This window comes from Manacus candei, unplaced genomic scaffold (genome assembly GCF_025592945.1).
Source record: "Manacus candei isolate 608988 ecotype Guabito, Panama unplaced genomic scaffold, ASM2559294v1 h1tg000003l, whole genome shotgun sequence".
NCBI classification, from domain to species: Eukaryota; Metazoa; Chordata; class Aves; order Passeriformes; family Pipridae; genus Manacus; species Manacus candei.
The window spans coordinates 4,809,724-4,833,833 of NW_026138051.1; the positions used below are offsets into that span (position 1 = coordinate 4,809,724).

General features: G+C 40.8%; 1 protein-coding gene across 4 annotated transcripts in view; it reads left to right on the forward strand.

The window, feature by feature from the left end:
- Positions 1–237: 237 nt before the first annotated feature.
- The window catches only part of AFF2 (ALF transcription elongation factor 2), a 336,223-nt gene continuing 312,350 nt past the window's right edge, over positions 238–24,110 (forward strand). For 3 of the 4 annotated variants that reach the window (XM_051789008.1, XM_051789018.1, XM_051789027.1), the window contains exon 1: positions 238–453. In XM_051789008.1, coding sequence (XP_051644968.1) covers positions 407–453 — 47 coding nt within the window. In that variant the 5' untranslated portion in view covers positions 238–406. The remainder of the gene's footprint in view (positions 454–24,110) is intronic. The other variant, XM_051789038.1, reaches the window with a different exon arrangement.

Here is a 24,110-nt window from a genome sequence, read left to right on the forward strand (position 1 = left end):
CAGCTAAACTTCCCCGCGCTCCCGGCGGGGGCTCGCGGCTCCGCCGGATCCCGGCGGTGCTGCCGCGGCGGCTCCATGCCGCGGCTTCGGGCCGCCCCGGCTCCTCCCCTCGCGGTGTGCGAGGCAGGCTGCCCGCCCGTCTGTGTGTGTGTGCGCCGGGCCGCCGCCGCCGCCGAGCCGCCTCTCCCAGCCGGGCACAGCCGCGCCGCGCTGCTGGCGGCGGCGGCGGCGCTCCCGCCACCCCGGGCGGCTCCGCGCGGCCCCGCCGCGGCCGCCGCTCCCCGCGGCGCCGCTGCCCATGCGGGCCGGGCAGCGATAGCCGCGCCGGCTCGGCTCGGCTCGGCTCTGCGGGGCGGCAGGGGAGGGGGCAACCCACTTCTCTGAGTCTCTCCCCCACCACATCGTTATGGACCTATTCGACTTTTTCAGGGACTGGGACTTAGAGCAGCAGTGGTAGGTTTTTTTTTTTTTTGGGTTTTTTTTTTCAGGTGGGTGGTTTGTTTGTTTTTTGGTTTTTTTTTTTTTTTTTTTTTCGGTTTTGGTTTTTCTCCTTTTTTTCCCCCCTCCGCCACCCCGTGTCTCTCCACCCCTCTCTCCTTCTCACAGCTGCCTCCTTCCTCGCTTCCCTGCTCGCTGCCCCCGGTGCCGGAGCCTTTGTTGCGGGGGGAAGCCCCCGGTGCCAGCGGTGCGGGGCCGCCCGGGGCAGCCGCCGGTGCCGGTGCCGGGCGGCTCCGGGCGCGCTCCGCGGCCGCGGCTCCGGGAGCTCCGCTCGGTCCGCGGCGGCGGCGGGGGGCGAAGTTGGCCCGCGGGGGAAGGACGGGACGCCGAAATGTGCCGGGTGCCGCTGCGGGAGCGGCAGCAGCAGCAGCCCCCTCCCGGGCAGAGGAGCGGTGCAGCGGAGGCGATGTTTCCCCGGGATCGCGGCTTCTGCTAATGTTGTGTTTACTGCTGTCACTGACAATGTTCCTTTTCACGGGGGAGAACCGCAACTGTAGTTTTTGCTGTGGCACAGTTCGCCTGTGAGCCCTGATCGGTTTTGGGGAGGGCTTCTCTTGCTTGGTTTTGCTGGTTTCCTATTCTGAATGGAGCGTTATTGAAGTTAGTTTTGGAAGTGGGAAGATCAGTGCCCATGATATTATAACAGGTCTCTTTTTTTTCTTCCCCCTCCCTGCCTCTCTTTCCCCCTTTTTTTTTTTTTTTTTCCAAGAGTGGAATTTTAGGTTTATATTGCTCTGTAAATAGATGCACGCTTAAAAAGGTCGGTGCATCTGTTTAAGTGTATTGTAAACTTGCTATCAAAGTGAATGTTAAGGAATTTTTGATGGGTGACAAGTAGCTGGGAAAGTTAGAATTTGGGTAGGTATTTAGTCACTTCCCCGGCTTGTTAATGAGATTGTGCTTATTCTTTTTCTGGTTTTATGGGTTCTTTCTTTACTTTTCAATTTAGCGAATATATTTATAATTCTTTAACTATGCATGGTGAAATTCAGGGGTTGGGTACTGCTTTGTTAAATGCTTTTAGGCTGGAGTGCAGTTTTCCAAGAAAGAAAGAGACTAAAATACTGTTTTTTGTGATCCTAATCTCTAAATGTCACACAGATTATATGTGTGTATGCATGTGCATTTGGACCTCGTCTTTTGCAGAGGGTTTACTTTACTTAGTTGATAATATAAAGGTATGTCTAGGAAAGAGATAACATATCTAGTTAATAACTATCATTTTGCCAGACATGGTCTAACAGCAATACTTGCAAATCCATGGTAATCAGAACCAAATACCTGTCACGTTCCATTTTACAGCAATTTGGAGTAAATCCTTGCAACTATAAATTACACTGTATCAATATTAATCTGTTAGCAGGCGTTTTGGATCATGTGCGTGTTTTATCAGCTCTGCATAAACCATTGTATTACATCTTCTAATAATCATGCTGTTGTTATTTAAAAGTAATAATCACAATGAAATTAGTGCTCAATTAAATATTATGCTTCTACCACACTATCTTTACTCTGCTACACTAATTTATTTTGCAGACAACTGATAACCACCATATTACCACTCAAATAATATTTGCATACAATTTGCCTAATTTATAATGTGGGTAACATCATTAATTTAATAAAAGCTGTTACAACCTGATATGTGGGTGTAGTTCAAATACTAAGCACATTATAGGTATTGAGTTTTAGTGTTTGCTTAATAACTTACTTTCATTTGACTATGGTTTTATGTGGATTTAGAGATGTACATCAGAAAGAAGGGAAGTCTTGTGCTTCTGTTTTTCCATAAAATATGAACGTCTTGCCACTTGTTCTAGAAATTCCATTTGCTTGCTTTCGTACCGTGAGAATGTATTGTTTTTAAGGTCCACGAGGAGAGAACGTTTTTACTTTGACTGTTTCAAATTGTTTGATATGTGCACAAACTCTCTATATGGCGCAGGCGTTCACACACAATTACTTATTGCTGAGGTCAATTTGGATTTAGCTTTTAGTAATCCAATTAGTGTATGCAAGTGCACATGTGTGTAATATATGGGTACGTAATCTACGTGTATACACGAACGTGACATGTATTTTATAACACACGTAAATATTTTTCTCTCTGACAAGTAGTTACGTAGCTTAGAGAGAGCTGAGTTTAGCTCATCTATCCATAAACATACATATATATATATGTATATATGTAAACTGTTATATATACCATCCCTACACACCCAGAAATGTGCATGCTCGCCCATCAAGGTTTGTTAACTTTGTCTGTGTATCAATAACGGTGTGGTTACTTGGTAATATTTACGAATAAGTGTATATAACATGATGTGTGAATTGCTGCTGCTTATTTCAAAGCTATCCTCGGTGGTCTGCCTGTAAGATGGCCTTTGTAAAACGTGTTTCACAAGCATTTATAAAGCAATTAGGGACCCTCTTCTGCATTCCTTGCAAACCCAAAACTTCGGCTAATCTGTGCTGCAGTCGCCAAGAAGGCAAGCTGGGGCCTACCGGGTGTGTGGGTGTCTGTATTATCTGTATGCAAACTACAACAGAAACATTGTTAGCCTGAGAAATATATTAAAAAAATATTTATAGCTTGAGCAGAATTATTTTTTTAATCTGATGAAAAGGTGCAAAGGTAAACTTACTCTGCTTTGCCTTTATACCAGGAAATGACTTCCCAAAAGTTTTGGGCTGATGGGAAAAATACAGTTGATTTCCCCCTGCCTCCAGTGGAGGTACATTTTTGTGTCCCTTCTTGAAATGTATTTTGTCAAGAACTGTGGTTGTTACAGCCTGTGGTGCCACTACATGTGTGCTGAAATTCTCACCTGGCATTTTGGATGATTAGTGGGAGCTTTGCCCTGATACAAACTGCACAATCAGCCCTTTAGTTTCCTATATTAGGAGAGATCACAGTAGTACAAGAATGGGGTGTTTCATTGAACCTTCATCAAGGAAGTGGTCGGGAGGGCAGTCGAGAGCTGGTGTCAGGGATTTTGTTAACATTTGGGTAGAATGTGTAAAATAAGGCCACAAATATCCCCATGGATGTTTTTCCAGACTTGAAAAACTGAAAAATACCCAAAACAATTTAAATGAATGTAAACTCGGGATGAGATGAAGGGGCCAAAGCTGAAGTCTGCTGTGATTCCTGGATGAATAAGAAATGTTCACCTGGGCTTGCATTTAATACGAGCTATTCTGTGAGGGAGAAAGGAGGGGAGATGGATATAATGAAAAGCTTGAATGCCTGTGTGCACCAAGGGGACCACTTGCTGTTAAAAATCAAATTTCATCTTTTAAATCACTTTCCACGCTTGTCTGTGGTAACCAAGTAAATGAAATCTTGCTGTGTCCTGGGACCATGTGGCTGGATTTGAACCTGCTTACGGAGTAAGGTGGTGTCATTAATCAGCAGCTGGGAAACAACAAAACCCAACAAAGACCCAACCACCTCAGAATATATATATGCCTCCTCACTAGCACAAACAAAGGCAGAGAGATTCATGGCTTGTATTATATTTATTGTCGTTGGTATTAATATTTTTAAGTCCTCCAATCTTTAAAAAAGTGGAAGTTGAGAAAATACTTAGCAGAAGAATTCATATTGAGGTATGTAAATTAAAACCTGGCAAAGGGAAATAAGATGATCAGGTAAGAGTGTCATCTTAGATGTGTGGTTGTGATGAGGAAGACTCCTCTCTGCAGAGAAACAAGCCTCTTGGGCTTTTTTTTCTTTTTTATATTATGTATCACAAGTAGCCTAATTACAGCAAAACCAGCAAACTGCCAGTTATACAGGAAGAGGCTTAAACTCACTAAACTGTTATATAAATAGAAAGTTCAAAGGTCTGTTTGTGGCTGACAAAGCTGAGAACAGGCCATCTGTGGGCCAGGTTCCTCTCCTGTGTGAGTGCAGAAACACTCTGTGTGCCACAGCAGCACGCTCTTTCAACACAGTGCTCAACCTGGAGGGGGTGATCCTGCTCTCCAGACAAAGGTGAACTGTTTCAGTTCCAGCCTTGGCTATTTCTCCCCCTTCACCCACCTTCCCCCTTCCCTCTTTGCCTTGTGCCCCTGCAGAAGACCTTCTCAGTTACTGTTCTTTCACCAGGGTCTGTAATAACTCACTCAATGAAAAGTCTTCTGAATGTGGAAAAAGGGTTGTGTTTCCAATGGGAATGTGTGAAGCAGAGTAGATAGGCTCTTTGGGAGTTAGATGAATTTTTTGGTGTGGTTTTTATTTTTTTTTTTTTTATTTTAAATTTTTTGGGGGGTGATGATGAGAGCATCAATATAGGAGAAAGTCACATTTTGAATGCAATTTTGTAAGGTTTTTCTCCCCCTCCCTTTCTTCCCCCTAAGAAATATTACAGCTGAATTGCAGTTACTTTTTGGATTTGTATTACAGACATCCGCGAGTAATTATTTGAAAATGTTTCATTTTCAATTTGCTTTGGAAGTGTAAATGGATGGATTGTGTGGCTGCTGGTGGGTGTGTGAGGAGGATTAGATGCTGTCAAAACAAGCAGCTGAGGAAGACCAAAAATAGTCTTGGGCCAAAACCTGTACTTGAAGTAGATCCTGATTTAGTAATTCTTCCCTGGCTGATATTGAACTCCATGGAGTGTAAATCTTAAAAGAATTTGGCTGTTTGCAAACATTAAGCTCACATCTATCCTATGAGGCAAAATTACTATCAGTTTAACAGCATTTGAATTGTTTTCCTAATGATTCATTCAAGAATTTAATGACTTTTAAAATATACAAATTGGGACGGAGAATAGATACTTCAGATATTGTTCAGCTATTCTGAAGCCAGGCAGAATTTCAGAGCATTTAAGCACTTTCAACGTGAGTGCCAATTATTTTGCTTGGGCTTTTCTTTTTGAGTAAGAGATGGTACTGTGATGCAGGTCCTTCAGTCAGGAAAAACGATTCCTTTTGTCTGTCTGACAAGACTGTTTCTGCAACCTGGAGTGCAGCTAAATAATTTAAGGGGGAAATGTGACATTGTGTAAATATTAAGTTAAATAAATACGTCAAATGATCTTTGAAAAAATGGCTGGGCACTGCTGGTCTTTTTGTGCTGAGGGCTGAGTTAGGACTGAGATGGTGTGTGCTCCAGCGTTGTGGAAGGAGTGTTGTGATGCTTTTTTGTGTATCAGGCCCAAATTCTGTTTTTATGCGATTCAAGCAAAATTCCCAATGTGTGAGATGGGACGAAATGGGCTCTAAAACTTAGAAAAAGCACGTGGGCCTTAACAGAGAAGGGTCCATAGGCAGGTATGTGGTTTTAAGCACACAAGTGGTCCTATTAAAACAACTCTGATTTCAAATTAAATTTTACTGAAGTGGGTTCTTGTTCACTCCCAAAATGCTCAGCATGCTTTACTAATGACTAAACCCCAGTTTTTGATGGATGTGGTAATGAAAGCTGATGTTATTTTTGACTGTATACACATCCATTTCCCTGAAACCTATCAGCAGTTTTACATGATTTCACAAATAACTGGGCATCCAGAAAGAATGCAAATATTAAATCTCATTAAAAAAAATTTCGAGGAATTGTAGGACGCTCTTTATACACTAAACCCATGAAGTCTGTGGAATAAACATCTAAACTGAGAGACTCTATCCTGTTTTTCCCTATGCCTTTAATTTGGGGTAATGATTTTTTTTTTATGGCAAGGACTTGAAGGATTTGGCTTCTGGATGCTTGTTAAATGTAAATAATAAATACCATAAAGCACCCATGTCTTCCTCCAGCTTGGGCCTGAGTCAGGAGCCAGTGATGCCAATGGAGGTGCCCCCAGTTGACTTCAGAGAGTACTGGATCTGACCCTGTTTTGGCCAAAAGGGAGACTTCATTAATGTGAAGCAACTCTCTAATGATCAGGATCAGCAAGGCACTTTGCACATGCCTAATACTATGCACGTGGAAAAACTCCTCAGAGCCCAATTCTGAACCTGTCTAATGCAAATTTACTGCCTTTCTTTTACAGAAAGAAAGGAAAAATGGAGAGGGAAGCTTGAATCTTTTCTCTCGGTTGCAGTTAACAGAATGGATTTTCTAAAGCCGTCAAACATCTATTAACACTGAAAACTGAAAATGTGCTGCAATTCTGGGTTTTGCTGTGTTACAAATTCTTTCTTAAGCACTGAAAAAGAAGACAGTAAATCAAGTAAGGTGTCAAGTTAATATAACCTTCCAGACCACTCATAGTATAGTATGGTCAGGAAGTCACAACAGTGACTTGAAAAGACAGGTCTTTCATCTTTTTATTGTTACTGAATGTTCTGTATTGATGCTTTGTAACCAAAATATTTGTTTAAATTGTTCTAATAGCTTTGGTCAGAGGTCATAAGGTACATTACTCCTGACTAATGGACAACTGTAGAGATTAAAAAATGAGAGGAAGGATGGCAGTGTGTGTGTCAGTTGCTTTTAAGCTCCATTTTGAGTAACTTCTAATGAGACAGTTGTTTGACAGAAGAGTCTCACGAAGGGCATGTGGTGTTAAATCTGCATTTGTGAGGAAAGATTTTAGGGAATGACCTGGAGAGCTTGTTTTCAACTACTTTGTACGGGAGTCCTGTCTTGCAGAAACTTCTAGGAATTGTATATTGCTCCTGAATTTCAACAGGACTGCTGTTGACTGCAATCAATGTGTTGGGTTTACAAGGTTGGGCTCATACTGCTGAAAAATAATGTGGAACCAGAGAACTGAGGTAAGAGAATAAACCAAAACTTCCAGCAGTTAACTTCCCAGCTGTTACAAACTGTTTTATCCTGAAGAGACTACTTTTCAACTCGTACGTAGCAGATCAACACCATAAATTATTATGACTTTTAAGCAAAGGTCTAGTAAATAGTTTCTTCAGTAAAACTTTATATCATGTTTTAATAATGTTTTATGAATGTGTTCGAATCAAGCCACTGAGAGAGGAAAACTCTACCTGGGGAATTTTTTCTTTGTGACCTCGGCAGTTAGTCTGTGTATTTTCACTGGAGATTGTCATTGAGTCCTTACTCCCTGTGATTTGGGATGATGAGTTTTAAGGAGAGTTGGAGATGGTACCACAACTGGAAGCTGATTTTTATTGTAGGTGGAGCAGAGAATGGGGAATGCCATTTACTATGTGTGATGAGTAAATCTTGTTTAGTGAGGAGCTGCAGTCAGCAGTTCAGATTCCTGACTCAGATGCTGCATGGTGCTACCAGTTATAGTAAGACATGAATAGCCCACTCATAATTATATGTATTTATAGGGGTGGGGTATTAACAACCAGCAAAGAAGAAAACAAGATAGAGCACTAACTTAAAAATCACTCAGTTGTTCCTTTGACAAGTATTATAATAGCTATTTTTGTATAGCTGTGGGTGTACATGGTGTTGTGGAATGAGTAAATTCTCTAGCTCTACATTGCTTTCAGTGCCTGGGGCTCAAACCTGCAGATGGCTTTCTACTGAGACTAGTGCTTTTTCCTTTTGGCACTTTGCATGGACTGTTGTCAGGATTCAACTGTAGTTTGAGTTTTCTTGGACATCCAAGTGTAGGGCCTTATGATGACTGATGGTATCTGCATCCTACAGCATGATAGACACCTGAAAGTAAGACTAGGTAAAAACAGAGCAGTATTTGGTGGTTTATGATTTGTGCTGAGAAGGTGGCTTCTCAATATTTTTATTTAAAATATTTTTGTGTCTGAGGGTAGCAGTACATTATGTAGGTCTACTGCCTTTTTTTTTTTTCTTCATCCTTTACTGTGTTACTGGTTTAGGTCATGATTTCACTTGTGAGGAAAAAAGCAAACAACTGTCAGTAGAGAGAGCAAATGCAAAGCTTTTAAATATAAAATGGGGAGATATAAAATATCATTATGGTTGCCAGATCCCATTTACTTCAGTCTCATACCATGGTGGAAACTAAGATCCTGCAGTAGTGTGGTGTTTAGGTGAGTCTGTTTCTATGCTGCTTTCAGTAGCAATGCTTGTATTTGAGAATGTTGTGTTCAAGACTTGGAAGAACATGTGCCTGCTGGTTATGGACCTCTTTGCGTAGGTGCCAGTGTGTGGGATGATTTCAGAAGCTTGCACACGTTTTAGGTCCCTGTCCTGAACTCTCAGGTGAGACACCCCTAGCCTGGGGGAGCCAACTCATGTATGAAAACTTCGGGCTGCTCTTTTGAAAGTGGGGGGTGATTTTTCTTCCAGTTTCTTTCCTGTAGAACAATGGAGTGACATTCTTCCTGGTGTTCCCTGTGAAGAATAATGACGAGGAATTATCTCTTCTGTCTACAAGTGTTTAAAAACTCATTAGTTAGGGTCCCTGAAAGAGTTCCAATACAAGTCAGTGGGTGTGGTGAAGCCAATTGTAATGGGAGGCGGACTGGGCCCTGGGGCTGGTGGTCAGCAGGGAGGCAGAGCTGTAAAGAATACTGTGCATATGCTATGGTAAGCATTTTCATAGATCTCCTCTGTGGGAGAGGACAATGGCTTTGGAGCTCATATTTACTCAAAAAGCAGCCCTTTGATTTTCATGGCTTTCTGCTTCGTTGCACATTGGAAAGCCTATTTGTCTTCACCAAGCCTTTGAAGAGGGATAGGTGAAGGGATTGAGGCACTGGCCAGTGGCTCAGGGTAGTGGTTGCTTGGAGAAGGAACTAAGTTGCTTTACTTTGCTTTTTTTTTTTTTTTTTAATACTTGAGAGAGTTGTTGTCCTCATTTTTAAGTTTGTGAAATCAAGGTGAATATGTCTTTAGGAGTAGAACATGGATTCTCTTACTGGTGAGATTCTCTTACTGCATCTGGCTGCTTCACTGCCTTTGGAAAGTCACTTGGTATCTCTCAAAGTGGGGCAATGATATTTACATTTGTGGTAATTTGCCTTTTTTTTTTTCTTCTGAGGTGCAAAACATGAGAGAGAAGGGCCAGCTGTGTAGTTACCTTTATCTGATCTTTCTGCTCACTTTTTCATCTTCCCGGGGGTCAGCTGGGAACTCTTTTTGACATTTTCTCTGCTCTGAACTTCCCTCTAGCCATATAGCCCTTCACTAGCTTTCTTGTACAGTGTTACCTACAAGAAGAGTAAACAGTGTTGATTGTTTGTAGCACAGCTGGTGCATTGAGATCCTTGTGTTGAATGCAACATTTTTGCTGATGATATACACGTGTCTAGAAAAATGGGGTGATATTTCTAGCTACAGACCCTTCAAGCAATATTAATTTATGTCTCTGCTTTACCTCCTTTTGTAAAGTGAGAAACATAACACCTCAGAATTTTACTGGTAGACTGAGGCATTTTTCAGAGAAGTCGTTGTCATTACTCCTTCTTATACATTGGGGAGTGGAAAGAGGAGCAAAGTGACTTGCAGAAGGACTCTGTGTTGGTCAGGACTGCTGGCAGCTGAGTTCCACTTCACTGCTTGCCAACTCTGATGGGTATATTTTCCTATTCCATGGGGGTGTGATGAGGTTAAGTCCCTTAATGTTTATGAATGTTTACAGTGATAGAGGAAGACAGAAACCTAGGCAGATATATTAGTAAGGGAAAGGCAAGCCTGTAAAGAGAAATGGTGGGATTTGGGCAGAGCGTATCTGCAAGAGAATGTAATCAAGGCAGAGAAACTCTTCTGAAAGGCAGAATTTATTTATGGTGTGTATACTTGATGTAATTTGCCCTGCTCTCAGCTGGACAGTGAAGGCCATGGACCTTTTGGAGACAGAACCATCTTGTTACTGCAGAAGACTTGCCATTTACCGGATCTTATAGCAAAGCTTTGTATATGCAGCTGTAGCTTAAATAAACGTCATGTCTTGGATTCTTCACTGAATAGTACATCCACAGTTTTTCAGAAGCACTGTTGCTCTTTGAGCCAGCTGCCTTTGTTTCTAGCAGGCCACTGCTTTGTTGGCTAACCCTGGACATGAGTTTTCTTCACATATGTTATTAGACTGAACATACTTTCTATTTATACCACTTGGGGATACAAATTACTGCGTTGCGTTCAGCAAGCGCTAGGAAGAGTACATCCTTGTGATTGGAAAAAAATGAATACAGGGCAAAATTTTATTCTAAGGCCCTTTCTTTCAAGGGAAAACAGGCAGCAAAAACAATTGATGGTCTCTATTTTCATGTCCCCGAAAAGCAGGGGGTATTTGCACATATGTGTTTTAATAGACTGTGTCTGAGGAATTTGCTTCTGAAATTAACAATGTGCCTTTGAAGAAGGGAATGAATTTTGATGAAATCCTGTGTATCATTTTAAGGCAATTAGGGAGATTATTAGTGTCATACATACTTAGAAGTATTGTCTTTGTGGCTTTGGTAGTTGTCTGTGGGCCAGTAAATTTGCACCAAAGGGCTGAGCCAGAGGCCACTGCAGCTGGTTGAAGTTTTTCGTTGATTTAGTAAACTCTAAACCATACTTAGCTACAGCTTCCCTTGCTTTCACACTCCATTTCAGGAGCAGATGACCTTTATCTACTCTGTGGTAGAGCTCCAGAAACATTATGCAATTTATTGCAATGTTTCTGTTACTGCTCAGTCTTTCCTTCTGTCTTTGAAAAGCCCTTGCCCAAACTGGGTATTCTTTAATGTGCACATGGAGGGATCATAGATAAGGGGATATAATTAAAGAGAGTGTTGATATTTGTAGAGGAAAACACCTGTGTGCTCATTTGGAATCATAAACTCCGTCAACAGGACATTGAGCATGTTTGGATGGTAGACCATGACTAGGTGTTATCCTCATCAGGATAATAAATAATACACTTCTCTGTCACTTCACTCTGCTGTTTCTTTCCCCATTACCCAAGACAAGCTGTTGTGTGAGAATTTTGCCTGGTTGTAGACTGCTCATGAATCTTGCAGTACATGACATGCAGACATCTAACAAACATGACTAGAAACTGCATAAAGTACACAGACGTAACACAGAAGTCATGTGTTTGAAAACACATTAGAGCTCCACAAATAACCTGATATCGAGGAGGCTTTTTTCCTCCTGTATACACATAACCAAGAATATTTTTCTAGCTGCATTTCAACCAGATCAGGGTTATTTTAGATTTTGTAATGATTCTAGCTTGTGTAAACTCACACAATCTGCCTGCAAATTCAACTCCAATGATAAAAGGTCTCATCAAAAAAATTGAGGCAGGCTAGAATGTTTGGTTAAGATTTAATATCTTTCTAACTAATTATAAAGCAGTGTCAATATATGCTCTAATATCTGTGGAAAGAAAAGGAACATAAAAGATACAGTTCCATTGTACTGGGTCTTTTGTAAACAGTTAATGGTTAGGTGGATGTCTGAAGCAAGGGCAAGAGAATTGATAAACCTATTCTAAAGGGCTCGAAAAGTTGAAGTGAATTGAAAATGTAGATTAGGAGCAAACGATGACAGCCAAGCCAGCATTACCTCAGTTGATTAATTTATAAGGATACTGGTCAATGATTTTAACCAACAGCTATGCATAGCAGAATCCTAATGGGATCTGTCTGTTAAGATTACATAAAGTAGAGCATTTGATTTATTTCATAGCCTTCCAACGCTCCACTTTAACTTCATACAAATAATGCATTAGTCACACTGGATAAGATGGCGCATTGAATAAAGTTGTGATTTTGTCTGCTTCTTATAATCTGATTTTTATAAAGGATTAAATCTGTTTTAGTAGTTTATTCATATCATAAAAGAGATTGTCAGTTGAATGAAATCTTTACATCTGCCACTTTCTATCTCATTAGAAAAGACAGTAACATAAAGTTCCTCGTTTCCTCCCAGTCTGTTTTATCCCCTGGTGTGCCTGAGTGTGTATATCTTCTGTACATGTTTGTATATTATAATGTCAGTGTGTTTTCAGAGCTGTGGTTAAGAATGCGTCACAGCTTTGGGGGGGGGAGGATATTACCAGGGGTTGTAAACGTTCTGGGCCAAGAATATACCCAGCCAAGAGCAAATGGGGATGTGGCAAAGGGTGACTGTCAAAAGTCTGGAAATGATGGCTTTTAGCAGCGTGGCCAGACTGGGCAGGTACTGGAGCACCCCCAGTCCCTCAGTGAGTGTGCCTGCGTCAGTGGGCACGAGCGCTCGCTCGGGGATAAGTGTGTTGACTTAGGGCTGAGTTAAGAGGACGTGAAGCCTGGGCATTCCTCTGGACTTAAATGTGAATTGTCAGTTGTCGTTCATCTGTCACGCTTCCAGAGGTTTTAGAAACGTTCTTCTGGTTCAAATGCGTGGTTGTTGGTTTTATTAAGTTAAATATTTAATGGAAAATTACCAATCTAAGCTTTTTTTATCCATTGTTGCCAGAGCGTTGGCTTATTGTTTGTGTGTTTTATTCCTTTTGTTTAAATGTGTGTCATTGACAGGATGCTGCTGTTACAACTGGCAGTTGTTTCCATATAGACCTTTAAAGTCAGAGCAGCAGATGATCCTTTGCTAGATGTTTTCTTATTTGTATTTAATGTTCTTGTCATTTTTATTTAATCCCATGAAGTATTTAGGGCCAGACTTGGTCTTCTGAATGTCAGGTGTTCTTGGATTTTTATGTAGAACAGGGAGTACTATCTAGCTCTTTTAGTTGCTTTTATAGTCAAAAGCAGATTCTGAGGATCTCAGTTCTCCCTTTCGAGGACTTGCTGAAGATGAAACTTCTTCATTCACATTTCCATTTGTTGATAAATTTTGCAGTTTTACTGGCTCTGGCATTTCAGTCTTGGCTTCTTTTCCCCATACTTAGAATTGGTAGGAGTATTTTGATACAAAATGTGTAGTCAGGCTCTTCTCTAGCTCAGGGAGCCTCCTGCAAGCTCTGGTTGCAGATGCAGTGGGAGCTCTGGGGTGGGCAGAGGGGCTCGTGCTGGGCTCTGTCCTCACAGGGACCCTTGGGCTGCCCAGGAGTTAATACAGAATTATACCCATTTGACTCCAGTGCAGGACTGGGCCCATCTCTGACTCCAGCAAGCTTCTTCAGCAAGGCTGTAGGAATCAAATATTGTTCACCACCCTGCTTTGTTTTAGGAGGAATGACAGTGGGGCTGAGCTCTGCTCCGTGCTGGCGGTTGTCTCTGCAGCAGTGCTGCACTCACTGCCTGAGCCCTGCAGTCACGGCTGAGTCATTTTGTGCTTAAATCGTGTTCGTTACTGAAATTGAGGGGAAAAAACCCTTTAGTTCTCATGAAAGTGTTTTTTGGTCGTGATACATTCCCGTGATGTAGAATGGTCCTCAAAAGTGTAGTCATGTTTGCTGAGGTGGAGAGTTTCTGGGGCCAAATTTGGGGAGTATGCACAGGTTGGTTTGCTGAGAGCAGGTAGTTTCCATTTGGCCTTACTTGAAGGAACAGTGTCTTCTTTCTAAGCTCAGTTAAAGTATCCCCTGCTGCAGGTTTACCTACACAGGGTGTAGGTGAAGCAGCTCCAATATCTCTGCCCCTGCTTTAAAAGCGGATGTCATAAGCAGCAGACACAGCTCCAGTATGTGCTGGTTTGTGACTCCATTGGCACTGGGGGAAGTGGGTGTTGCAGGGAGCCTTCCCCAGCCACCCTCCTTCCCAGCAAACCTGGCCTGTGGGAGGGGTCATCCTGGAGCTGCACATGGCTGGAGTACACATCCATCACTACTATCAGAGAATGCCCAAACCTGGCACCTTCTTTATGCACAGCTATTTAAGTGAGATTATTTGTCAACTCCCTTATATATGTAGTAGCATAATTTTAGGGGTGGAAAGCATGTGCTGGTTACATAGGGGTCTAGTTGCTATTCAGGAATGGGAGGTGATGCTGGACCCACAGTTCCAGCCCTCAGTTAACAAATTATCCTGTGAGATGGTTACAGCAATAAGGCAGTAGAAGTATTTAAATCTGAAAGAGCAGTGCCACACTGTTTATTTTCAGTGAGGAGTACTGACTTTATCTCTGAATAAACAGACAACAGCCTTTTATGAGAGATTTTTGTTGTATTTTATTTGGCAGCTGTTTGTCTTAATAGGAATTCTTCAATAGTATTTATTGTATTTTGTGCTGGTAGGGGGGAGAGCCAAAGCAGAATCTGAGCAGTTTTACTTGCTTTACTCATGAACAATAAGAAAATATTGCTGTATTAATTACTTTTGTGCTTTATTGGCAAAAATAAAGAGATCCTATAATATGAAATTGCTAATATAAGAAAGGCTTTGATTTTCTCATTAGCACAGGATATTTTGCATCTGTTCTGGTTCACAAGTGCATTGTCGGCACTTAAATAATAATAATGACTCAGTAATGAATAAGAATAACAACAAATAAGCATGTGAGTATGCAGGCAGTCAGGCACCCTCCGGTGTTTATCAGTGGGTTGGTTTTGGAGGTCTTGCAAAATGAGCTGTTCCCATATGCCCATTCAGATTTTCTTAGATCATTGCACAGCCCGGAGATTCATTTCACTGCTGACATGTCTGGGTTATATACAAGCACTTTTTTCGTTCTATGTCAGTAGTAAAGTGCTAAAGTTGAAATGGGAAATGTTTCTTCCACTTAGAGACATTTAAGTCTCCATTTTTCCTCTGTTCATTTTTTCTTTTTCTTTTTTTTTTTTTGTGAATAGACTCTTAAGTATCTCATTGTTTTGAATTTGTGAAAATACCAGAGCATTGGATTGTTCTACCAGTCTTTCAAGTATGTTCTTAAAAATGTAGCCTGGAAACACCTTCACTACAGTTCAACTCAGCTTGTATTAAATTGTCCCTTTTGTAGCTACTCTCACAAAACCGGAGAATGTTAAACTAATGTTGGAGGTGTGTCTTGAACATTGAAAAACCTAGGAATCTAAAATTAAGGTTCAAATTCCAATTTGACTCTTGGTTTATAGCATTGTCTCACCTTTTATAAAGTTGCCTCCCTGCCTGTAGAATATTCCACACAGTGCAATCTGTGGATTTCATTTTTTTCCAGGTCTTATCTAATGTCAAATAGTTAAGAAGAGTGATAAGTGAAGGGATAGCACAATACTCCCTTTATTGTTAAAGCAGTGGCTAATTTTGTTGAAGTATGTTAACTTTTATCCTTTTTCTCAAAATAATTTGCACTAATGATATGGCTTCATGGTTCTGAGCTTAAGAGAAAAGGAAAATTCTTAGTTCAAGTTGGGGGGAAAAAACCCCAGCAATTGTGTTCTGAGTTACTGTTTTCTTAAAACACTACTCTGTATTGTAAATTATACCCTTGTGACCCTGCAGCTCAAGAGAAAGTCACAAAAAGACTGTATATGTGTATAAACAGTGATCTGGAATTTGACAATTCTTGTCAAAATCCTTGAAGTTCTGGGCTGACAGGCAAGAGGGCGTCTTCTGTGGGAAGAGTCTAAATTGTCCCTGCCTTTAATGGCATTAAAGGACTACCTTAAAACAAATTACCAAAAAGTGTCCTTATTGATTGCTCTAAGTGATACTTGCTTTAAGAAGTCTGCATGTGTTATAGTACACTTCAACAATATCTTTGAAGCGAAGGAAAGCAGAAGTGGATGGTTTTTCTTTTATTGATTGTAATTATTTTTTGGTCCAACAGCCCTTAACTATAATGGCAAAAAGCTTACAACAAATGCATGGTTAAAATAAAACAGAGAGGGGAAAAAAAAGAAAACAAAAAATAGCCTTCCTCTCCAACTAAAACAGTTTAGCCTTGGATAAGCCAAAAGAAATTGATAAAGCAAGTGGTTTAATAGCACATGACCTGTAAAGTACTTAAAGTGATCTGTGAATGGAAGCTACCCTAAGTCTGCTTCTTGTCACAGTAATTTGTCTGGCTTAAGAGCAAAGTAAGTGGGTCTCCTTGGCAGTACAAGAGCAAGTAGATCACTAGGTAAGATCAGATAGAGATAGGAGTCTCTGGTGGTAACAGCCGAACTACAACAAAGCTCTTCTTTGACACCATTTCTGCTGCTGTTACTGCTGTTAATAAGTGTGCTAATTATCATGAACCTGATAAGGCTTATATTAATTGACTGAACTAAATGTAAATTCTGGTTAAATAGAGAATAGTTTAGACTTGACAGGTGCTGAATTGCTTAGCTGCTGTGTTCACCGTGACAGCATGCCTCAAAACAAAACAAATATCTGTATTTTTAACCCTTGAGTTTTGGGGAGGCTTATAATGTTCAAATTTTACTCCTAAAATAGAAGAGCTTAAGGTTTTCAGAATATCTTCTGCCTTTCTCCCATCCTGTGATGCTTTATGCAAGGGCAATTAGTTCTTACAGTTTTCCTACTGCAGTAAAATCCCTGTGTAGTCGTTTGTCACATATTTGCATGGCACAGTAGTGTGGCAAAACTGCTTAGTCTCCAGACACTATTACAGTAGTAAATGTTGGATAATAAATAGCAACAACAACCGTGTGATGGCTGTAGGGTAGATATGGAATTCCAGTTGTAGTTGTGAAGATACATAAAGGTCTTTGAAATATCTTTCATATGGCCAAGAAAAACAGTATCAGTATTAAAGCATTCTTCTTTTACCTTGTGAGGAGGGCAATTCCTGTTTAAATACTCAGTATTATAAGTATAGACATGGAAATGGACATGGAAGAAGCAAGCATGATACCTCTTAGTGATAAATGTCACAGACATTCTTTGGAAATGCTGGAATATTTATAGTATATTTTATGTATTCTGTAATTAGACATTGCCATTAGTGGACATGACCTCTTCATTTTAATTATCAGGAGAGCTGTCACACAATAACATGCTGCAAGAGCAATTGGGTTTTGTCATTTATCAGCTACATTTTATTACTTTTTAAGGTGTTTTAATTCTTTTCCCCCTTCTCCATCCAGTAAACATGATGTTCATTTGTAAAGCAAACAGTTCTACTGCTTCCAGATAGAAGTTGGGGTATTTCAGTCTCTGTTATTCCTGTACTTGATAGCTACTGTCACCTTAATCCTGCCTCTAGAGACTGACTTTTGTATTCATTCTTGCTGGATAATATTCTCCTCCCAAAAGCACTCCCAAAGCAGTCTCCCACCAACCCAACAAAAGGCAAATATATCATGAGGCTTGTGCAGTGTTTTAAGACTCTGTAATCTCGCCATGAATGGGGCTGGAGTGGTACCTCAGAGTTAGTTTTGATGCACATGGGCTAAAAATAGCTGTGTGCTTTCTGCCCCGTGCATGCCACCTGTTCCAGTGAAAAGAGGAAGCATTAACTGCTCATAATGGTCACGAAACTAGCTGCATTTTACTGACACATACACGTGCAAATAACTCCCTACTTTAAAATATATAAGGTAGTAAATTGACTGTTGAGAAATTAGAATGCAGCTGGACTTCTTTGCAGGGTGAGGGTGGTTTATTTCTCTGGGTGCCCCCTTTTCTGTCAATGTGAGGTAATTACCACACATTACATTTGGATTGCAAGATCATCACATGCTTTTACTACATGCAGTGCTTTATTGAAGCTATCCTGCATTATGTCTACAAAGGTTAAAAAAAAGGGGGGATGGAATTAGAATTACTTTAGAATTACCTCCTGCCTGAGAAACATGCTGCAGAGCCTTGTTTTTTTTTTTTGAAGTTTTTAGTTTTGTATTCACTAATTTACTGTTTGTTCTAGAGCAGCAGTGAGTGGGAGTTAAACTTTAAGTGCACATTTGGCTCTTTAAAAAGACATTTAGTGTACAATTACTGCTGTTTACCATCTTATAATTGTTGTGTGTTTAGGCTTAGTCAGGCTTAGGAAGATGGGTATCTGTAATCTTTGAGGGCTACAACTCCCTGTCCTAGTTTTTACAAAAGAGAAAGTAATTATAGATATTGAGATAGATACAGAGATAACACAAGACTTTGTGCTGTGATGTTTTAGTGATTAGTGTAAAATAAACACACAGACAAAGAGAGAGGTTGTGGTGAAAGATGCTGAATGTGGCTGCAGTTTCAGTCAGTGATATTCCGTGTCATGCTCAAATTGGATCTGGGAGTCAGGATTGCTTGTCATGGAGTCCTCAGATTTGCTTGCTCTGTTCTTACACAGGTGCACAGTTTGCAAAACACTGGTTTTAAGCAAGGGGCTGGATTTGTAGTAACAACTGTACGTTACACCACATCAAAGGAAAACTAACGACTGCGGTCATGCCTCGATTGACAGCCCGACAAACAGGGGTGTCAGCACGTCCAGTGGCAGGGCAGAGACGTCTCCATCAGCCTTTTTGGGTCAACATCTTTGTTAGATAGGAAATGGTAGAAAGGTGGGTGAGTATCTTGGAAGATCAGATGGACATCAGGATCTCAGCAGGGCTTAAAGTGTGGTTTATGGGAGCAGCCAAGGGTTGGAAGCTGCAGGTTTCCCAGTTTGAGGTCCATCAGAGGAAAAGAACAATTGCATGTCCCAACCTGCTGTGTAGCTTGTTGCTCAGTAGAACCATTTTCAGTAATGCCTGCACAAAGCACTGGAGAAATGTGGATGAATCCAGGTGTAAAATATGTACATACTCGTATTTCTGTTTTACAAATACTGAGATGTGGTCGTTGTGGCTTGGCAAAGGATGCTCTGCTAACATGTATTGTCTGGATTTTCTTCATGAGGAAATACATCTGTGAGGCATGGGCTGAGATGGGTGTTCAATGCCTACAATGAAAGTGTAAATTAAGTTGTTCGGGTTGATTTTTCCTTTTAACTTGGGTGGAAAAAACAGTTGTGTGAAAAGAAAATGTGGCAAATGTGTAACTGAAAATGCCATAGTACTTGAAAGGCATGAGAGAGAGGTAGTTAAAGAGCATCATTAGCTAGAAAAGTATCATCTTCCTTTAATTCAGTTTTATGACCCACTGTAATTGGAAGACATAGCTCCACTGTTTTTCTTTAAACAGGAGAATATTACTGGATTTCAGAGCAGTCATCTGAAATTTTTCACTTACAAATATAATGAATGCTTTCAGCTTTATTTGTAGGAAATGTTTTTGAATTACAGATGCTCTAGAGAAACAAATCTGTGTGAGGGCTATTTTGTAGCTGAAGGCCTTTGAGGGAATGTTCCTATCATTCAAAAAAGATCTGAAGCTCTGAGTAGGTATTGTGACTGTCATATTAACTTTCAAACTTAGAATGCAAAGGACAACTAATCCTCCCCTCCTTGATAGGAGTCATATGCTGCTTTTTAACTTTCTTCACCATGTTTTATTTTTAATGTAATTTTAATGAAAAGGTGGATCTGGCATTATGAAGTGGTTGTTTGTTGCTTCTCTTCTGATGTCAGAGTGATAGGAGTTTCAGCAGTGTTACTTTTTTTTTTGGAATAATATTATATATATTCTGCACTTAAACTTTGATCTCGTGTGTAGTCCTACAAGTTGAAATCCATGACACTTTCTTTGGGCTTTATCTGCAGCCTTTTAAAATCAACTGGTATTTTTTTAACAGGCTGTAATAGTCTTTGGGTTGAGACCACAGAGCTTGAGTACTTGGGTGTTAAAAAGGTGGAATACAGGGAGGGAGGTGGTGAAGATCAAATCCACCCTCCCATTTAAAGGGTGGAGATAAAGCCTGATATAGTACCCCACCTCTCCTTGATAAGGCTGCTCTGGCTGTGTTAATGCTGTTCCTCTTTGCTGTGTTGAACTTCACCCACTGACATTAAATCCTCTCTCATAAGTGATTGGTGTACAAGCCTACTCTGTGATTTCCAGGCGTGTCAAGGGATTTAGCTGTACAAGCTTTTTCTTGTATTTGAAATGCAACTTTTTGATAGTAATAGGAAACATGGATCAAAATGTGTGATTCATCCTTCTTTGTACCCAGAAAATCCTGTAACAATAGCCAAGCTAATGAATATAGTTAATTAATTTGTTCATACTACTAACTAGTGGGGGAAAAAAAAAAACCCTAACCAACAACAACCACCCACAAGCCAGAAATCCTAAAGCTTATCTACTTAAGAAAAAAAAAAAAAGACACCTTATTTATGTGAATCCAATTAATTTTTTTAAGACTGAACTTTTATATGGGAAAATACGTTTTTCCATGAAGTATAAAATTTCAGCGATTTTATGTCAGTACTGGTGGAAAATTTTTTAATTTAGAAAAGGATCGTTTTTGCCAGTGGAGGAGGAAAATTGCTTTGCTTTAAGAAATAAATCTGAGCATCTCTTAATAAACACTAGCATTACTGTGGTTTTTATCTGTATGTGCTTTCATAAAAGGTTCTTTTTAGTGCAGTGCACATTTGGTTAAATCCTGCAATACCTTAATGCCTTTCATGCTAGTGCATCCCAAGGCACTTTACAATCTGTAAAGTTAACATTAGAAATGCAGCACATAAAATTCCCTAAGACAATCCTTTTTAAAATGCTGAATAAAACATCTTAACTGTTAAGTTTGGATTAAATGGCCCAGCAGTTGGTGCATTTTTTTCTTTCTGTGGAAAATATGTTTGAAACAAATGACTGAAATGAATAAAGACTCTGTAAATAATATGACTTCAAATGATATTCATGGAGGCCAAAATCTGCCATTCTGCAGGAGGAAGTCTAGACATGTACAAAGTTCAGCTCTGTTAATTAAGAGGGAGCAATATGCTGCAGTGAGTCAGAGCAATTTTATAATCCAAATGCTGCTAAAAGGGACTCTTGTCAACCTCAAAATCTTATTTGTTTTGTAATCACTGGGTAGGGAGACTTGCTGGCTGAGGAGATACATGTCTCTCTTAGGTTTGAATGCAGTCCAGCCTGGTAGTGACCGAAAGCTGTTACCATCTGATAACTGTTTGTTAGGCCCTGCAAAATAATCGTAGTCTCCAAACAGTTCCCAGTGTCAACGTCAAAAAAAAAAAAACAAAACCAAACCCACCCCCACGCTTGGCACTAATTATTGCCCTCTCTGGCAGCCCGGGCGAGAAGGCCAAGGTTTGGCTGTTGTTTCCCCTCTCAGTGCTTGCAGTGGTCCTGCTGAGAGAGTCTGTGTCTGGCTTGTGGTTAAACGGTGTACGCTCTGTTTTCTGCAGGGCTGCCAGCTTGATATCTCCTATAAGTACTGATTTTTATCATTACGAGAACAAGATCCTTCATCGTCTTCTTACTCCACCTTTAGCTCTGCTGCAGGCTGATTTTTTTTACATAGATGCAGTTTAAAAAAAAAAGAAAAAACAACCAAAAACACAACACCAAGAAACCAGCAGAACAAAACAAAAACTGTGGCAGGTATGAATTTGCTGTGCAGGGATAAGATGAGCCAGAAAGAATCAGCACTGTTAAAATTTTATTTTTTTTTTTTTCCAAATTAAAAGAAATAAAATGTATGCTGAAAAATAAAAAAACAAGAATAACAGCCAACTGATAGCAGTGGAATACATAAGAGGAAAAAAAAGCCCAGGATTATGCAGCCTCAGAAAGAGCCAACAGATGTTCAGGGCGGGTTAGAAAAACAACATGATCAACGGTATGAAAGCGGCGACAGATCTAAACAAAACCCCAAAATAGATACAATTCTAGAATAAGCCTGAAAAAGAGAAATCATTATAGGCTTTCCTCAGCACAGCCGCTGGTCTCTGATAAAACAAGATTGAAACTTCTCAAAAAGGAAATTTATACTGACGTGGGTTTGCAACTTCATTGCAAGACACTTCTCATGCACCTCTGCCAGCGGGTAAATTGGAAACAGGCTAAAAATGAGGAGTGTGTTCCTCGGGCAGGAGAGGTGCCTGAAGTAAGAGCTGGTTGCTGGCCCTGTAGCAGAGTGGCGCTTTCTTAGGAATTGGGAACATGAGTGCTGTATCACTTAAAATAGGGTTTGTTTTTTTTTCATTTTGCTGGACAACTTGAGGTGGAAGCAAGTCCACACAGACCACGTAGCCATGTACAGTTGCCTCTTGCCCATGGTGCTGAAGGCTGTGTTCCCGTAAAGCAAAAGAAATCAGGAGTGTGGGCACAACCAAGTCTGCGTGTGGCAGTGTTGGGAGTGCTGGTGTCCCTCCTGTCCCACGGCCGTGCTCTGGGGCTTAGATCTGTGTTACCACCCAACCAAACCATCCTCCTCCCTCAGCACTCAGCTGGCTCATTGGGGCAGACCTGAGAGCAGGACATTTCGGGGGGTTCAGGCTGGAGGTCCATGGCAGCTTTCCCTCGGACACGGGAGTGAGTCCCTGTGCAGTATTTAATGGTTTGAGGCCCTTTTAGCTTTCAAATTTTTTGTCACCTTAAGTGCCACTTGGTGGGCCCAGATGCTCCTGTCCCTGGAGGAGTAAAACCAGGAACACCTGATGGTGCCTCCCAGAAGAAGGGAGCTTGGCTGGGGTGGGAGTCCACTGGGAATCCAAATGTGGCTTTTTTTCTGGAAACCTGCGTTTCTGGGGGGTTGCCTGCTACCTACCCCAAAGTGAGCCCACAGCTGCTGGAGCCAGCCTGAGCTTTGTGCCTGTGACTATAAAGTGCCATTTTGAAAAGGCAAGTGTGTATGGATCTGCTTAAGTTACTCTAAATTTTAATAAGATGGAATATTTCTCTATTTTTATCATAACGTTGGAGAAGCACCAGAACAAAATACCTTGACTTGCCGTTGTGAGAAGGGTGTGATGGCCAGTCCCTGTGGCACAGGCAGCATGTTGGGTGAGGTGTGCTCCCGCTGCCTGGGCTCACACCAGCCTTCCCTGGGCTCCAGGAAACCCTCTCAAAATGCTAATTGTTGAATCTACATTAATTTGTATAAATTATGCAAATGAAGTAGCAGTTGTGCACCGCTGTGGTTTTGGTGGCTCTCACGCTGTACTTACAACTTCACGTTGGACTGACACATTTTATTCACTACAATGAATGGTTTTGCTGTAGACTATTTGGAACTTAGTGGGTGGTGGTACTTGGGTGCAGGTGACACCGGTGCACTCTGTTAAGGTTTATTTCCAGAAGGTCACTGAGCTGAACTCGCTGATGTACGTGGTCTGAACTGAGAGCACTTGGGCCGTTTTGCTGTAGGGGGATGTTTACGAAAACATTAAAATGATCATGCATTTTATTAAAAATCGTTAATTTATTATCTTTCCTTATGTTTAGGAAGCTGTGAAATTAGCACTGAGTGGTGCAAAAGCGGGGCAGGTAGTTACCTTTGCCCTTTTGGTTTTCAGTGTGGCCTCAGTGTGCAGAGCAGTGCCACTGGCTGCTCTCCTGCCTGTCACCTGGTGACATCCAGCCTCTTCCTGCGGTGGCATGTGGAGCAGAGCTGAGCTCAGGGCATATGTTTCCAAACGAAATCCAGCTCTAGCTTTTCAGATGAAAAGGTTAAAGACTTTGACACGAGATAATTATAAAGGGAAAATGAATCTTTTCTTGGATCAAAAATTATTGTGTAAAAGAGTGTGTAAATTATGGCGTGCAAGTTAAGTAATGGCTTTTATACTGAAATCTGGAATTACTGTGATGAAGGAGATGGTGTCAAACTGTGGTAATTTATTTCATTTTGGTTTCTCAGATCTGCAATGAGTTTAGGAAATTCAAATTTATAGCAAGTGGGTCTTGGTAAGAATTTCTCTGCAAGAATGAGGATACTTTATGGAACTTTCTTAGGGGTCATATTCACACCATTATTCTAGCTGGAACTTCCAGTTAGAAAGTTCCCAGGTATGATTTGTTCCAGTGGCTTCTGGAAG